Raw genomic sequence first — 19274 nt, 5'->3', positions numbered from 1 at the left:
CTCGTACAGAGGCATATAGGCAGTCATTTTTTCCTCATTCTCTTTGGAGTGGAACAGGGAGAGAAGATGCTAGTTGGTACGAGGTACCCTCCGCCACACACTGCATGGTGGATTGCGGAGTATGTATGTAGATGTAGATGTAGATGTAGGAAGTTGCAACGTAACAACTATTCACACTGGTGTGTAGAATGTATGCATTTGCTGATATACCATTTGACTTCTGGAAAAACGTCATTCACACAATTCTGCAGATTGCAAGAGTCAACAACTGTGAGAATTATCGCACAACCAGCTTAACAGCTGATGCACCCAAGCTGCTGCCAAGAATAATATACAACAGGACGAAAAAGAAAACTGAGGATGTGTTAGCTTGATGATCAGTTTCACTTTCGGAAAGGTGAAGGCACCAGAGAGGAAGTTTTGACATTGTGGATGATAGTGGAGGAAAGGATACAGAAACATAAAGACACATCATAGGATTCGTCGCCTGGAAAAAGTGTTCGACATTGTCAAATGGTTTGGAATTCTGAGACAAATAGGGGTAAGCTTTAGGGCCATACAGGTAATAGAAGCGATGATGGAAATGAAAAGAAAAGATTCAAGGGTGGAATTAAATTCAAGGTAAAAAGATATCAATGATAAATATTCATTGATGACACTGCAATCCTCTGTGAAAGGGAAGAAGAACTCCACGATCTGCTGAATGGAAGGAACAATCTAATGAGTACAGAATATGGATTGAGAATAAATCGAAGAAAGACGAAAGTAATGAGAAGTAGCAAAAATGAGAACAGCGAGAGACTTAATATCAGGACTGGTGATCACAAAGTACTCAAAGTTAAGGAATTCTGCTACCTAGGCAGCAAAATAACTCACGATAGCCGCATCAAACCAGACAGAAAACTGATGGGACTCAAAACTTTTCCCCAAAAAGAAAGGATTTGGAACAGATATCTGAATTACAATTTACTTTAACAATTATATATGGAACAATACCTCGTACCCTCTTTAGATGAGAAACATTTTAGGTCTGTTTGATATTGGCATTATTCCTCTAGGTACTGAAACATCCATTTTCCCTCTCTCATGTGTTACATTATTTGCAGTCCTAGCACTTTACATTAAATAAAACCATTTTAAATTTTGCTAGCAATCATAACAGCTCATTACAAAATTGTGAATCTTAAAGCCACAATAAATTGTCTAATTTGCAGAGTTGGAGATAAAAAATAATTACACAACTCCTTTAAAATGTATTTATTTTAGGAGAAAAAAATTATTCACACAACTTCTTTAGAATGTATTTATTTTAGTGTATTCTTCACAAATGATACATGTACGTACAATTTGGTAATGCCTAAAATAACACTATTTATCTGTTTGTTGATATAATGTTTCGAAGACGGATCTCTGTTTTTTGAGTTCATCTACTAATGTTAGCATCTTTGGATGGCTAAATTTGTCTTCTGTTGAATCAAAAAAGTCTTGTAGGCCATGTGGTCGTTTTTCAGATTTTTCGTATTCAAAAGCTTGGAGAACCATGTCAAACCTATCTAACTCTTTTACAAACTTTGCTTCTGGTGTCTTTTGCTCTTCATATTCCTAAAACATTATGAACAATTCAAAAATTATAATGACAGCTGGGTAGAAATTAAATCTTATAATTAAAATCTACACTATCCTTAACATTAACTGAATTTTTTATTGGTACTTAACAAACATGACAACCTCTACTGAAGATAATTTCACCCCGTGTGAAAGAGAACATTTGCAGACTCACTCTCTCTCTCTCTCTCTCTCTCTCTCTCTCACACACACACACACACACACACAGAGACAGACAGACAGAGAGAGAGAGAGAGAGAGAGAGAGAGTTTAAATATACTTTAAATGGCATTATTCCATTTTATTTTCCATGGATAAAAGCAAAAAAACAACATAATCTTGGGAATGTAAAGCTAAAATGTGAGCAAATGTGCTGAGCGGTGATCTGCATATGATTTATGATGATAAGAATGTGGAACAGGTATGAAAGTCACTAATTCTAAACAAATGGAATGAAAATCACCTACAGTACTGAAAGAGGATTCATCACAACAGGAAGAACGATTTACAACCTGATTAAGAACCATTAACCTTTTTGCAGTCAATGTCATACTTTATTATACTTATTTAAGCTGCCATATATATTGTGCTGCATTCAATTTAAAAATAAGAAAAAATACCACTTACCCACAAAAGTATGTGGTTTACTATGGTGTACTCAGACTGTAAAATTTCTTCACTTTGAATTGTTTATAAGTGGTGAAATAAAAAGTATTTTAAAAAGCAGTATAAATTTGATTTTGTTTCCATATAATTAACATTACACTTAATTTGAAGAAAGCACACTAACATCCATAAAATCTACACACATTTCTGAGTTAAATGACATAAAAAAATATTGAAATTTTACTATAATTTACAGAGATAATGATTATAATACCTGCACACTAACAAGGGGAGGCCACCAATTGTGAAATTCAGATTTGATTCATACTGCGCATAATAAAAGCTCATGGCCAGAGGTGTAATGTGGCAAAGCACCAAGATGCACTTCTCAGCCGTTGTCGAGAAAATCAACAGTTAAAAGAAACCGTTGCGGTGAAATACTCTCTACGATTTATGATTACCTACAGCGTCGTGGCGCAGCGGTAAGCGCTCGGGTTCGTAATCCGAAGGTCGCCGGATCGAATCTCGCGCCATGCAACCTTTTTTTTTTTTGTAGTATTTGTTTTTTGTAATTCAAATATATATATCGTGGGGTCTCTACTCTAATTCGAATGTTTGACTTACACTATACGTATTCGTTTCGGAATATCGTTTCTACGTCTTCCGTTAACTACACGTGTAAACATTATGAAGACAATTAATAACATTTGTGAAATACAACTTTGTTTGCGGAAAACTAATCATGTTCGAAGTCGCCAGTTTTTCCACGACAAACGACTTTCAACAACTTATTATATGCATAATTGTTGCAACTGATTGCTGGGAATATATATATATATATATATATATATATATATATATATATATATATATATATATATATATATATAAAACATTCCACGTAGGAAATATATATCTAAAAACAAAGATGATTTCACTTACCAAATGAAAGTGCTGGCAGGTCGACAGACACAGAAACAACCACAAACATACACACAACATTCAAGCTTTCGCAACAAACTGTTGCCTCATCAGGAAAAAGGGAAGGAGAGGGAAAGACGAAAGGAAGTGGGTTTTAAGGGAGAGGGTAAGGAGTCATTCCAATCAGGGGAGCGGAAAGACTTACCGTAGGGGGGAAAAAGGACGGGTATACACTCGCGCGCACACACACACATATCCATCCACACATATACAGACACAAGCAGACATATTTAAAGACAAAGAATTTGGGCAGAGATGTCAGTCGAGGCAGAAGTGCAGAGGCAAAGATGTTGTTGAATGACAGGTGAGGTATGAGTGGCGGCAACTTGAAATTAGCGGAGATTGAGGCCTGGTGGATAACGGGAAGAGAGGATATATTGAAGAGCGAGTTCCCATCTCCGGAGTTCGGATAGGTTGGTGTTAGTGGGAAGTATCCAGATAACCCGGACAGTGTAACACTGTGCCAAGATGTGCTGGCCGTGCACCAAGGCATGATTAGCCACAGGGTGATCCTCATTACCAACAAACACTGTCTGCCTGTGTCCATTCATGCGAATGGACAGTTTGTTGCTGGTCATTCCCACATAGAATGCGTCACAGTGTAGGCAGGTCAGTTGGTAGATCACGTGGGTGCTTTCACACGTGGCTCTGCCTTTGATCGTGTACACCTTCCGGGTTACAGGACTGGAGTAGGTGGTGGTGGGAGGGTGCATGGGACAGGTTTTACACCGGGGGTGGTTACAAGGGTAGGAGCCAGAGGGTAGGGAAGGTGGTTTGGGGATTTATAGGGATGAACTAAGAGGCTACGAAGGTTAGGTGGACGGCGGAAAGACACTCTTGGTGGAGTGGGGAGGATTTCATGAAGGATGGATCTCATTTCAGGGCAGGATTTGAGGAAGTCGTACCCCTGCTGGAGAGCCACATTCAGAATCTGATCCAGTCCCGGAAAGTATCCTGTCACATCTGTTGGTGTAGAGTCAACAGAAGGTCCGGTGAAAGTACTGCCACATTCAAAGTCGGCATTCTGGTAGCCAACTTATACAATCAGTCAGCATGTTTGTTCCCCGGTATCCCAAAGCAACTGACTGACAGCTTGGTGGAGATCATACGGGAGATTCTGGATAGCCATAATTAATGGGTGTCACAGGTAGCACTGGTTGACAGCCTGAAGATGACTCAAGAAGTCACTGCAAATTAAGAATGACTCACCTGTGCAAGAAGGAAGGTGGGTGGGTGAGTGCTCTAGCAATGGCCACCAATTCTGCAGTGAATACACTGCATTTGTTCAGTAGGGAATGTAGTTCACTGCATCTTACATTTGAAGTAGGCAAAACCAGTTTGTCTGTCGGTAGTACAGCCATCAGTGTACATCATGTCTGAGCCTCGGAATACATCAAGAACATCCAGGAACATGCAGCGAAAAACTATACAGTCTACTGAGTCTTTTGGTCTCAAGGAGAGGTCAAGGTAGGTCTGAGGCAGGGTACACACCTTGTAAGCACACGTGACTTCTCCCTAACAAGAAGTGACAGTAGGGAAAGGTGGAGTTCAGACCACAGACTCTGTATGCGAACTGTGATGCCACCTTGGCCTCTGTTAAGGAAGCTAGATCTCCCTGCCAGGAAAGAAGACACAACAGTTCAGATGTTCAAGGCACCAGCGAATATGTACCGCATAGTTGAGCAGCACTTGTTGGTACCTGATTTGTAGGGGAAAGATGCCAGCCTCCATGAGTAGGCTGTTCACAGGGCTGGTCCAAAATGAACCTGTTGCAAGTCGGACTCACAATGGTTTATTCGTCCAGCATCCGCAACGCTGAGCCATATGCCAGGCTCTCATAATCAAGACGTGACAGGATTGAAGCTTTGCAGGGTCACAAAAGTGTAGAGTGGTCTGCAGCCTGCTAGTATTACTGAGACGGTGAAGAGTATGAAGATTTGACCAGCAAATTTGCTTAAGTTGGCTAAGATAGGGAAGCTATATCAACTGTGCATCACAGACCAAACCCAAAAAATGATATGACACCACCACATTGAGCATTTGGTCCTTGAGGTAAAGTTCTGGTTGGGGATGGACAGTATGACAGCGACAGAAGTGCATGACACACCTTGGCAGCGGAACACCAGAAGCCATGAGTGAGAGCACAGGACGGGTCGTTACGCATGACACACTGCAAATGGCGTTTAGCAACGCCCACTGTTCAGGAGCAGTAATAGACGCAAAAGTCATCAGCATAGCAGGAGGGGCCACACTGTAGATCCCACAGCTACAGCTAGATCATTGACAGCCACTAGGAAAAGGGTCACCTTCAATATAGAGCCTTGCAGGACCCCATTCTGTTGTATAAGGAGAGAGTAGGAAGCACCAACTTGAACCTGGAAAGTAGGGTCAGACAAAAAGTCTGAGACAAAAATTGAGAGTTGGCCACACACACTCCAATCATTGAGGGCAGCGAGGTTGTGGTGATGCCACGTGGAGTCATAAGGCCCTTCCTTGTAAGTCAAAGAAGACAGCTGCAAAATTTTGACATCAGTCAAAAGCTGACCGAATAGCTTACTCCAAATTGTTAGCAGCAGAACAGCCTTGGCAAAAACCACCCTGGGACGAAGCCAAAAGACCCCGAGGCTCAAGGTACCAACATAGCTGTTGGCTCACCACATGTTCGAGCAACTTCAAGAGAACATTCGTGAGGCTAATTGGGCAATAGATGTTCATCTCAAGGGGGTGTTAACCCGATTTGAATTTGATTTAACTAGCAGCCACAATCCCTACAGATGGGGCTGGCGTTGCAACACGAAGACATGTGTCCATATCAAATGCATTTGTAGCCGCATGGAAGGAGTATACAGCTTGATATTACAGTGAGACACCATCACGGCAAAAGGACACCCTTGGGGGCTAATATGAAGGCTCCAGTATCCACTCTGCAGTATTTTAGTTCCTGCTGGACATGATGGACAAAACGCACACCTTGTCCCTCGAAATTAGCATGCAACTCATCATTAGTCTGTAAAAGAAGATCTAGGTGGAAAATGATACCATGTACCATATTAAAACTTTAATGGGGGATTATCATGGCAGAAATATCATCCAGCTTGTTGCAGGTGAGTAGCGTCCATGATTGATTGACATGACTGAGTGGGGGAAGTCATATTAAGCAAAATGAAGCCACTTTTTTTATTTTTGGAACTGCTGCCTGTCCTTAAGATGTTCAACGAAGAACAAAGACTTTATAAACAAAAAGGAATCCCCGCCTGTTCTAGAAAAAGCAAGCATTGGAGGGAGTATTTCTCAACTTGTCTCTAAGCCCTATGTTCCTCCCATGGCAAAGCCAGGAGAGGGAACATTCTGGGGTCCTGCTTCTCCACACTGTAATATGTCTTAGCTTCAGAAGAGATTGATGTGGCGGTGTGGCCACCAGCCTAAGTAAGTTTAACTCACTTCATGTGGGAATCTTCCATCATGGTACCAACCAATATGAACGAGAGCTCTCCCCATAGGCACCACTCAGCTACAGCAACAATTGCCTAACCAGCAAACCACTGCCTCGAGTCTCCGTGCCCCATCCATTATGGACACCTACTCCCTGGCTTGCATGTGGTGTTTCCAGCTCAGGCACCAACAGTGTAGGCCCTTTATGGTCAGGGGGCTACCATTGTGCAGGTACTTGATGACCTGACCCCCCCCCCGCCCACACACACACACTCAAATGGCATGGCTACTATATTGGATTTGTGTGTAGTGCTGTTGCAAGAAAAATGGTTGCAAAGAGAGAAAGGTGGAATACACATTGTGTTGGATGACCTTCTCTGCACTTAAATAAAACTTTGAAAAGAAGTAACAAGCCAGAACCAACAGGGGGACCACATAGAAAATAATGAAAAGCTGTAGGAGGCCGGGAGCTGAGGAAACAAATGGCCAAAACTAAAACCAGATAAACACAGTCAACACCAAACACCCCATCCAATGGAAAGGTAAAGAGTAAAAAAAGAATAATATGAAGATACTTGCGGCATGGAAAGGTAAGCAGTGTTGCTAGGACTCTGGGGAGCCTTGGTGGCCAAGAATGAACTCACAAAAGAGAGATGAGCCCCTTGAGGGGTGGGGGTTTCAAAAGGGAATGGAATAAACAAACTGAAAACATTACCTTAAGCACAGGAAAACAGTAAATAACAATGCTACACAAAAAGTCAGATGAAATAACAAAATTTTCCTGAAATCTAAGCACAATGAGTCATTCAAGAAAACGCTCAACGACCAGTGAATATCATGCTAGTCCATGGCCTGTTTCCCTCAATGCCATCTGAATTTTTCTTGTCTTTACATTGATAACTGAAATTTTCGAGCAATTATGCTCAATTGCAACACCAACTACCAGTTAGTGGTTATTAACTGGGGAGGAGATGAATCAACATGAATGCCCTTGAGTGAGAAACAAAATCACCCTGCAGCCACACTGCTGGTTCACTAACGTAACTCAAATGTTCTCCAAATTTTGAGAGTTGTTTTGAATTAAAGGAATCTGCAGAGCCTGTTGTGGACCCTTGTGAAATGAACACTGAGACAACTGATTTTAGACTGTCAGCTCTGTTGTATAATTACTGATCAGCAGCCAAATATATGCTGGATTATCTGATGTGGGTGTCATTATTTAGCAACATATTTTATCTGATCAGGGAACTAATAGTTAGCTTGACAACGTGAATTTTAAGAAATTATTTTATGTTGTTTATTCAAATTCCCATGGAAACTGGAATTTTTCTTTTTTTTTTGTGATTTTCTGACCTTCGTATGTTTGACTGTTTGATTGATTGATTAATTGAGTGAGAGTATGGTCCCATACAGCCAGGTCATCAGTCCCGCGATTCCGAAGTAGGTTACGTAAGAAAGAGGGTCTGCTAAAAGTGGACGGATTCAGTCAGAGTAGTCAAATTATAAAAGAATGAACATTAAACATACACAGTAAAAGCATAAAAGGTGAGACCAAATCTAAAAACTGGAAAAAAAGGGGGGGGGGGGGGGAGGGGGTAGTCATGGGGTCACAGACCATGAAGACTGCAGAAGGAGTCCCAACCACAACCAACTCGCCCCTGCTCCAAGACTAAAGGAGAACCTTATATCTAGGAATAAAAACCACTTTCACAGAGGAAACCGAGGACCAGGTCAACCATCCATGAATCACCTGCTAATATTAAATTTAAGGAAGCAGGAAGACTATACTTAGCACGGAAGGTTGAAAGGAGGGGACATGCCACCAATATGTGAGATATCATCAGTCTGGCACCACAACCACATTGTGGGGGTGGGTCATTAAATAGGAGGAAACAATGGGTGAGCCAGGTATGGCCAATGCCTAAACGGCATAAAACAGTGAACTCATTCCGAGAGGGGCGGAAAGAAGTGCCCCAAACTGCAGTAGACTCCTTGATTGTGCGGAGTTAATTACTATGAGCAGTAGCACTCCAGATGGCGTTCCACTGTTGGGCAAAGAGAGATTTGATGTAGATCCGCATATCTACAGCTGGAACTGTGAAAGGAAATGGGGGTATCTGCTTCTCTAGCCAAATGGTCAGCAATTCATTCCCTGGGATTCCCACATGACTTGGGACCCAGAGAAAGAGGATTGAACAGGCGGCACGCTCAAGGGCAGAGAGAAGGTCATGGATGGCAGAGACCAATGGGTGATGAGAGTAGCATCGATCGATAGCCTGCTCATGGGGTCGGAAAACTTAAAACACTATGGAAGGAGACATGAGAAACAAAAAGGAAGGCCCTGTAAATGGTTAGAAGCTCTGCTGTAAATACACTACAGGAACCTGGCAACAAATGGTCCTTGAAGCTGGTAGGAGACGTGAAAGCATATCCCGCCTTACCAGTAGTCTTAGAACCATCAGTGCAAAAGATGGTGGCACCTTGGTACTCTGCAAGGATGGCACATACAAGACGCTGGTAAACCATGGAAGCAACAGACCTTAGGACCCTGGAAGAGATCAGTCCTAATCCGAGGTCTAGACACCGTCCAATGGGGGGTATGGGAGGAAAGACACAGGGTGCAGTCCAATGAGTGCAGATGGAGATCCCAGCACAGGGTAGTGAGACGCATGCCAACCGGCAATCCCACCCATGGGCAGGTGTTAGGAGGGAGAGATCCCTCATTGGCGAAGAGCACAGGGTACACAGGATAGTCAGGGAATTGGCGAATGGCGACTGCATAAGAAACAAGGAGTTGGCTCTGTCGGATGTGTATAGGGGGAATCCCTGCTTCTGTGAGGAGACTATCAACAGGACTAGTGCCAAAGGCACCAATAGCCAGACGCACCCCACAACGATAGACAGGGTCAAGGAGTTTCAAAGTTGAAGGAGCTGCTGAACCATAAACCCAACAATCATAATCAAGTCTGGACAAGACCAGAGAACAGTAAAGATGGAGAAGAGTGGAATGGTCTGCACCCCAAGATGTGTGGGCCGAGAGGCAGAGAGCATTAAGCTTCCACATGTATGTAGTCTTTAGGTGGCAAATGTGGGGCGGCCATGTCAGCTTGTTATCAAACATAAGGCCCAAGAAACGGAACTGTGCTACAACATCGAGGAGCTGCTTGTCTAAATAAAGTTCTGGATCAGGGTGTACTGTGGGTCGACGACAAAAATGCATAACCCACGTTTTGGAAGGGTAAACTGGAAGCCACGGGCAGTGCCCCACACAGAGGCCCGCCGCATGGAGCCTCGGAGCTGGCACCCAGCAGACGCCACCGAGTGAGATATGCACCATATGCAAAAATCGTCAACGTAAAATGCCGGGGAAACCAGAGGCCCAACAGAGGTCACAAGCCTATTTATGGCAATGAGGAAGAGTGTGACACTTAGCACAGAACCTTATGGGATACCATCCTCCTGAATCTAAGAGGTGCTGAGTGAAGTCCCAACTCGAACCTGGAAGAGCCGGTAAGATAAAAACATTTATATATGTATTCTTATTCTCAGCATGGTAATTATTATTCTGGTGTTTATACTTGTTCTCTTGGTTATTTTCGTGAATATCATCTTTTACTTTTACATTGATTGCGGATAAAAATCGGAAGGGGACCATGGAAGCCCCAGTCAGGGGGTGTAACTAAAATTTGACGGCACCAAGCCACATCATACGCCTTATTTAGGTCAAAGAAAACTGCAACAAGGTGCCGGCAGTGAGTAAAAGTCTGTCAAATGGCTGATTCCAATAGGAGTAGATGGTCAGTTGGAAATCGCCCTACCCATAAGCCACACTGATACAGTGACAAAGGGCTCCGAGATTCGAGTACCCAACATAATCTGGAGTTGACCACCCTTTCGAGCAGTTTACAAAGCACATTCGTAAGGCTAATGGGACGGTAGCTGTTTAGAGACGTTGGGTTTTTCCCGAGCTTAAGAATGTGGATAACTATACTGTCTCGCCACTGGGACAGGAAAGCACCCATGAGCCAGATGTGATTGAAGACCCTGAGGAGCCGTTGCCTCTGGAGAATGTCCAAGTGGTGAATCATCTGATTGTGAATGGAATCCGGCCCTGTGGCTGTGTCTCTTGAAGAGCTAAGAGCCTGCTCCAATTTCCATTCAGCGAAAGGTGCATTATAGGGCTCAATGTGATGTGGGATGAAATAGAGGGGGGTCTGTTCAACTCTGCATTTCTGATGGAGAAAGGTAGGAGGGTAGGGAGCGGACAACGATGCTATCACAAAGTGAATCGCAAGGTGTTCTGCGAGGACCAATGGATCAGTGCACAGAGTTCTTTGGAGGTTCAGGCCCTGGACTGTTGACTTGCTGGTGGCCCAGAATGCTTTGGAGCTCTGACCAAACCTGTGATAAAGAGGCATACGCCCCCAAGGGAGGAAACATACTGCTCCCAACATTCCTTTTTACACGGCTTAATAAGCTAAGGAGCCTTAGCTCGGAGACGCTTAAAAGTGAGGAGGTTGGTCTGGAGGGGTGTCACTTAAATTGCTGCAGTGCCCATTGGTGGTCCTGAACAGCGACTGCGACGTCCTTGGTCCACCATGGTACCGGCTGATGATGAGGGGGCCCTGTGGATAGGGGGACAGCAGTGCCAGCAGCATGAAGAAGAGCAGCAGAAATGCCTTGCACGACTACATCAATGGAATTCGAGAGGGAGCTATCAAAGTGGACAGCAGACATGTCTAAAGGCCAATTGGCTCTGCGGAATGGCCAATGTGGGGGCCTGTCTGCCTGGCGGCAGCAGGAGAACGATAGTTGTGACAAAGCAAGTTGGGATATTTTTAATTCCCCTCTTGTTTTGCCATCTGCCTCCTTAAATTCGTCTTATTAATTTTAACTAATTATCATTAACATACGTGAATATAATCTGCATTTTCATTAAAGAGAAAGGTTGACCCTCAATTTTAAAGAATACAACACCAGATCTAATTTTGCGCTTAGTTTTAGGTATGTAATTGATTTTCTAATTTATTTTGACTATTTGTAAAATATCTTTCATTACAGGGCGAAATCAGTAATTGTTTCGTAACTTAAATTCTATTGTTGACATATAAACAAATATAAATTCTGTAATAATTGTGAACATTTGGAAGACGAAATGCTAGTAATCGTAAAGTATCTATTTGGCCCTGTTCAGGAATATGTTAGCAAAACCAGCCCTTCATTAATTCCTAAGTAATTAACAGTCTTGTCAAAAGTATTGTTCACATAACTATATTTGTTAATTTCAAGATTTAAACAAATAATTCGGCCTAAACCTCGCAGCAGAAGAAACTGTTAAAAAGAACCAATTTTCCGATGTATTCAGTTAATTTAATGAGTTAAGTTTTACTTTTACTTCGAACAATGTGTAGTTTCAGTACAAATTATTGCGATAATATATAAGGGCCCGATTTTTAGTCACAAGACAGTCAGTCCACAGACGAGTAACCTGTGCTGGTTAGAACAACAACAATGCTTCAAATTAACTGTGTAACAAGTGTTAAACAATTAGGCCATGTGTAAAAACAGTGACAGTGTATGCTCCATACATACCTGACTATTCTTCAATAACTGTGAACTTTGTGGTTAGGTCTTACTGCTCGTAGCTGTTCAACAGTAAACTATCGTAGCACTATGTGGAGTTTCGCTTGCAAACTATTAATGAGGCTTGTGGAAAGTTTAAACAATAGTGCACTGGCCATACACCTATAATTGTGTATTATTAGGGGGTTGTGAACAGTGAAATAGAAGTACTGTGTAACAACCGTGAACCTGTTGGATAAATAATTTACAGTAGTCAGTGTCAGAACACACAACCCATTTTTCAGCCAGTGTAGCAACACTGTACGTCGACACCTAGGACAACAATCAACAAACAAAGAAATAAAAAGGCAGGTGGACCACGACAGAGTCACTGGAAAGTGGTCACTGTCACAAAGGTCATCATGGGATGACCAATGTAGGGAAGCCACGAGGACAGGGGAGGAGAGCCTGAGATCGATAGCAGAGAAGGTGTCATGAGCGGCACTGAAGTGGGTAGGGTAACCATCATTGAGGAGACACAAATCAAAGCCCGTGATAAGTTGGTTGATTAGGATACCCTGACCCGTTGAAGTGACACTCCCCAATAGTGGATGGTGGGCACTGAAATCCCCAAGGAGGATAAACGAGAACGGGAGTTGCTGGATTAAGGTAGATAGTGCAACATAAGCAAGTGGCCGACCTGGAGGGAGGTAGACATTCCAAAGGCTGATTGCCAGAGTCATGTGCACTCTTAACCGCTATCACTTCCAAAGTCGTACATAGGGGGATCCAGTCACCAAGGACATCAGAGCAAACCAAAGTGCAGACCCCACCAGATGCTATCCCAAGGCCAGCACAGTTCAGACAGAATGCCCAATAACCACGGGAAGTTGGAGAGTGGTCATCACGGATGAGCGTTTCTTGGAGAATAAGACAGAACACAGAATGAGATGATACAAGATGTTGCATTTCCGTTAGGTGACAATAGTACCCGTTGCAGTTAAACTGCATGATCGTGTGGCATGACTCCTAGATAGGCATGAAGGAGCCAAGGAGGAGATCAGGTCACTTTGTCAGTAGTTGTCACTGACGAGGATGGGGTGACATCAACAAATAAGATGTCAGATACAGGTTGCAAGAGGGGAGTTGGCACCTCTAGGGGCACATGGGGGGGGGGGGGGGGCTTGTTGTGGGATTTATGTTTTTTCTTCTTCTCTTTCTGAGGCGGAGGAGGGCAGGACACGGTGAGGGAGAGCGACTCCGTGACAGGAAGTCGTCGGAACTGCAGGGGAGGAGGAGGGGAGAAAGGGGCGGGGCTGGGGTAAGGACGAGGGAGGAGGAGGAGGAAAGGAAGTAACAGAGGCAAAAGTTGAAGATAGGGACACTGGATGGAGTCTCTCATACTTTTGGTGAGCCTCAGCATAAGACAGGCGATCTAGGGACTTGTATTCTTATATCTTCTTTTCTCTCTTGTAAGCTTGGCAATTCGGTGAGCGAGGAGAGTGGCGGTCAGCACAGTTGACACACAGGCGGCAGAATACAAAGGCTTCCCTCATGGATTGGGTGGCCACAGTCACCACACAAAGGGTCTGCCGTACAGCGGGAAGACATATGACCAAAACGCAAGCACCGAAAGCACCGCATAGGTGGAGGGATGTACGGCTTCATGTCACATCTGTAGCACATAACCTTGACCTTCTCTGGGAGGGTATCCCCTCGAAAGCCAGAATGAAGGCGCAAGTATCAGTGTGGTTGCCTTTGCGACCCTTCTGCACATGTTGAACAAAATGAACGCCATGCCGCTACAGACTGGCCCAGAGTTTCTCATCAGTTTGCAGGATGAGGTCCTACCTGTGAAAAATGACGCCCTGGACCATATTCAGAGATTGGTGAGAAGTGACAGACACTGGGATGTTGACAAGATGATCATACGCACGAAGAGCTGTAGATTGGGTGGCAGAAGAAGCTTTGATCAACAGGGAGCCTGACCGCATCTTACTAATAGACTCCACTTCACCAAACTTGTCCTTGATATTTTTCACAAAAAACAATGACTTTGTGGTGGTGAAAGTGTCCCCAACCATCCTAGTACAGATGAGGTAACTGGGAAACTGTTTCAGCCAGGCCCTCCTTCCATGGGGTAGCCACGGAAGGGAAGGCTGTCAGGTCATACGAGGCAGCATTTAAGGATTCTTCACCATTAGAAGAGGTGGCCGTGCGAGAATGGCCAGATTTTTCCAGCTCGATACAGTTAAAGCACCAAGTATCCGCCCCGGTACCACCCACTCCGACCAGGGGCTCTCCCCATGGGCACCACCCAGCCACAGCAAGGGTTGTCTGGCACAGCAGCCTTTGCCGGGAGTTCCGTTGCTCCAAGAAGACAAGCAACCACTCCTTGGCATAAACGGGGAGGGAACAACACAGGTATCAGTAGTGTGATCCCTGTGTTGTCAGGGGGCTCAGCCATGTGTGTACATAATAGTCCCACCATGTTGACTGGCTACATGTGCTGATGACCACCTAGCAGAGTGGAAGGGGGCTACAGTGGGGAAGGGAGGGTGGACAGGAATCCACATTGTAGATGCTAGGGAGGGAGTTCTTCCCCATATGGCTCACACTAAAAACACAAAATTTTGGAGGTCAAAACTCAAGGGGGGACTGAAATGACAAAAGGGTGAAAAAACAGGCAAAAGGAACAAAATTGCAACCAATACAGGAAACCAGGGGAATAGCCAGGTCAACATAAATCAGAACACCGAGAGGGGGGAAGGAGGTGGCAACAGGGAGGGGTCAGGGAGAAGGAAATGCAGCTAGGGAATGAAGAATGAGCTGCAATAGCTCGGGGCGAAAGGACTGTGAGCCCCCTGCGGGGCTTCGTATGTTTGAACTTTTATCTTGAGACTTTATTTGCTGAACCTTTAGAGGACATTATAAGGAGCCTGGAGGCTGTTAGCGTTTTAGGTTTCCAGCAGTTTCATTTCACAAGGGTGGTAAAAACTACTATGCAGAAAGCAGCCAAGTTATGCTAAGTAGGGAGATCATATCCAGTATAAAGGCTGTAATATGTGACTGGTGCATGGATATGCTTTTGTGACTTGGTGTTGTTAAGTATGGGAGACAGAGACTGTTACAGTGTCATGACTGACAATGATTTTAATGAACAACTTACCAAGATCAGAAGATTACAGAGTCACACTCTAATTTTCCAAATATAAGAGTCCTCAGTATTGTCACTTATTTATACTACTTAACAATAGTGGCAGGCAAATATTATGAATGAGAAGTAGAGGGAAGAACACAGAATACAATGTTCATTTGTCTCTGTGGTGAATTATTTCTGTGAGACAGACAGTATTAAAAGATTACAGCTAGCGGAAAATTTTCTTGTACAGCGTACATCAAAAACGCTGTCAAAGACTGCTTGGCAGTCTTCTCTATTATTATTATTATTTTTTTTTTACTTATGGGACTTAACTACTAAGGTCATCAGTCCCTAAGCTTACACACTACTTAACCTAATTTTTCCTAAGGACAAACACACACGCCCATGCCCAAAGGAGGACTCGAGCCTCTGCCGGGACCAGCCGCACAGTCCACGACTGCAGCATCTTAGACCACTTGGCTAATCCCGCACGGCTTTTTCTATTCCAGCAACAGATTAACTGAGTATCATTTCCATCTGCTTCTACAGAAAAAATGAATAATGGTGTTTTTCACTAATGCAGTATAACTGAAAAGTTTTGAAATTAATGAACCCAGGACAATACGGTATCCCACCACACAAAAACAACTGTCATCACAGACAGATCACCAAAAACTCATACTGAACTACTACAGGATAAAAAGTTGCAGGGATAGAGCATCTCTCTTACAAAAGTAGTCTGTAATATATAAGAGTAAATGAGAGAACGTATGTCAAAATCAATAGTGTACTATGCTAATAACATAAGTTTCAGTGCTTAGTTTGGTACTGAAGTAATACAAACAAAAGAAATGAAAATGATGAAAGCCCTGTACACCTACGTAAAAACTTTCACCCTCCACACAGCTTGCTCATGTTCGTAATCACACACCAGGAGACAGGAAAGAGGAGATAGATAGCTCTCAGCACCAATGACAAAATAAATATTAATTAGGACAGTAATAACAAAATTTAGGGGGAGAGGGAGAACCATGTTCACCTACTTCTTGCAGAACAGAGGAAGATGTTGCGGGAAGAGAGATTGGAGATGCTTAATGATACAGGAAAAATCACTCAAGACCCTTGGACAACAGAGACTTACTGTTTAGATAAGCCTTGAGACTCTTTCCCTCGAGTCCTTTCCTCTCCTCTGCCGGGAAGCAGCACACCTGCTTTTACGTCCCTCTGAATACTGTTACAGATTTCCTCTATCCATATTAAAATAGTTACTGATTTACATTGAAATCAGCTTGTCAGGAAAGAACAAATACTTGTTATTATTTAAATGATAAACAATTGGTTACTTTAATATTTTAAGGGTTTTGAAGGAAACCTTATATAGATTGAACATCTCTGTCCCTGCATTTCCTGCTAAACTGGCCAACTCCCTCATTGCAAGTGTCTCTCTACGATGCTTTTCTGCAGCTGGGATTCCACAATGTGGCGTCAAGTCACCGACAATACACTCTCCTAGATCGTGCACGAGAGACATTTTGATACACCTGGAACAAAAGTGGATTCTTTCATTTCCTATAAATTAACAACTTCAGAATCAAAAAGTTGCCTGTTAATACATACTTGTCTTTATCAAGACCATCCTTTTCATCAATTAAGAAAGACAATATTCCCATTCGGTACATGTGTCCTGCGATGCTTTCTGGATTATTTACATGTCTTAAAATCCAGCCAGTTCTCTGTATATGCTGAAAATAATTTTTATTAAGTACTTGTTATATTTACTGCAGGCTTCTTAAAAATTACAATGTAATATTTATACAAATGAACATATTGGTATTTCTTGTAGGAATAAGTTTCAGGACCAAAAATCATGTGGTTATTTAGATATTACTTGCTTCATTTCAAATACTTTGGCAACAACTGCTTGACAGATTCAAACTGTACGCTGAATTGTAGTCTCAAAAAACATAAACAGGTTTCTTAAATTTTTCTTTTCGTGCGTTCCCCATTATTGTACTGCACAGGTATTGGTTTTTATATTTCAACTTGCACCTTTCTAATTAAGTTTCGTAATGACTGAGCATGTGTGGGTATTATTTTTTCCATTTTTGAGTTTGGTTCCAATATTTCATATTTCTGCCTTCTGTAATGTTATACTGGCAATAAAAGTATAGAGAATCACATACATGTATAAGGAAAAAATCTGCACTAACTGTAACTTCTAATCTATCCTGAATCAAATATATCAAGAAATCATCCCCTGGATGGAAGGCCACGCAAGTATTATCAAGTGAAAATTTTTACACCTTTTGGAATGGCCACACTCTAACTGTATTTTTTGGATAACTATATGCTCTCATACCCCTCCCTTCGCTCAAACTCCTTATTTCTGTTACTATTTGTTTCTTCAGCAGCATATTAATCAGGCCTTCAGAAAGGGCACTGGCTCAGTCTATCAAACAATAGGGGGCTGCATTGTAGAAGAACCAAATGGATCATTTACTTTGATCTAACAAATGAACATATTCATTGTATCAGGAAAACTGGAACAGGCACTGAGCCCAGCCTGCATTAATTTTGATCATGTTGTACTATTAGATTAAACAGTGTATACAGAATGATCAACACTGTAGCTCTAGACAGCATTTGCAGAGAAAACACACAACAAAAACAAACAAAATAGCCAAAAATCGAAATCAGGTAAATTTTAAGTCAAGGACAGAAGACTACTAAGACATATTTCCTTTATTAGCTTGGCAACAGACACTTCTGTCACATATGGTACATGGCCTACATTATTAGTTGCAAATGCAATAGTTGTTAAGTGAAAACTCATTAAATCAAAACACATCATGTAATCATCAACTAACCAGGTACAGTGGTAACAGAACGAAAGACGGAATCTCCAATAAAAACATCACACAAATGTTAAAAAAATTTCTTATATCACAAGCTTATGTGGGAGAATATAACATTGTTACAGGGTCTATAACGACAGAAAACCGGGTATATTTGTCAATAACCAATATTGTATACTTACTTATGGCAATAAGACTTCTTTTTGAACCTGGCATTCAAATATAAACAATCCTATGAATGTTAAGGTTCACGTAACAACGCAAGGAACTGGCATGCAATGAAATTTTTGTCAATTAAAAAATCTTTCTGAGTTGTATGTATAAACAAACGAAAATAGCGAATTTGTTTTGTAACTTCGTGATACTTCACTACAAGTCAACAATATCCACTGCTGAGATGATTATTTTCGTGATGACTAACTACGAGAGAACGAGATTACAGGATGAACAGTTTCCACGGACATTCAAAAAGTAAGCCGGTTGCACGACTTGGTAACCATAATAATGTAAATCGTCTGCGATAGAACGACTATCTGAATATGTAGCGTAGAGAATACGAACCTTCAATCTTCCAACAAGTTCGAGGAATTCGATTATCTTATTGGCATCACTGTTTGACATTATACTTTACAATTTTGATTGTCCGAAACACAACACTTTACATTCGAAGTCTTACAACTGTTATTCAACTGTTTTTGCAACAGGGTGGGTAACTGCGAGCAAAAAATGAAGAATATATGCATAGACGGAACATCCCTCCACGAAGAATAGTTCATGCGGATTTTTTAAATTACAGCTTATTGGGAAAAAAGGTGCAAACTTAAACACCTACACTTAATATATATAATTGAGAGTTCTGAAATATGGCAATGTCAAATACTTTTGTTGCGATTCACATTTTGTAGTGAATATTAAGTAGTGTTAAACCGTTTCAATCATTTCAGTGTCTTAACCTTAAGCTTCCTAGGTCATTTTTTGGTCACACACTGTCCCAGGTGCGGTGTGAGTGACTGCTATATTTAAATAGCCATATAAACTGCATTCAGCAATTTCAGTGGAACGATTCAGATTCTGGTTACATTAATACCACA

The 19274-nt window shown here is 42.2% G+C and overlaps 1 protein-coding gene across 1 annotated transcript; it reads right to left on the bottom strand.

Annotated features, from left to right (window-relative positions):
- Nucleotides 1–1289: 1289 nt before the first annotated feature.
- On the bottom strand, nucleotides 1290–18902 carry LOC126480885 (5'-deoxynucleotidase HDDC2). The gene is made up of 4 exons (XM_050104278.1): nucleotides 18745–18902; nucleotides 16946–17070; nucleotides 16701–16869; nucleotides 1290–1602 (listed from the first exon to the last, which is right to left on the bottom strand). Exons 1-4 carry the CDS (start codon nucleotides 18802–18804, stop codon nucleotides 1369–1371), a joined length of 588 nt encoding a protein of 195 aa, XP_049960235.1. The 5' UTR covers nucleotides 18805–18902; the 3' UTR covers nucleotides 1290–1368.
- Nucleotides 18903–19274: the final 372 nt, after the last annotated feature.

This window comes from Schistocerca serialis, chromosome 1 (genome assembly GCF_023864345.2).
Source record: "Schistocerca serialis cubense isolate TAMUIC-IGC-003099 chromosome 1, iqSchSeri2.2, whole genome shotgun sequence".
In the NCBI taxonomy this organism is placed as follows: Eukaryota; Metazoa; Arthropoda; class Insecta; order Orthoptera; family Acrididae; genus Schistocerca; species Schistocerca serialis.
This window is presented reverse-complemented; position numbering and strand designations above follow the sequence as displayed.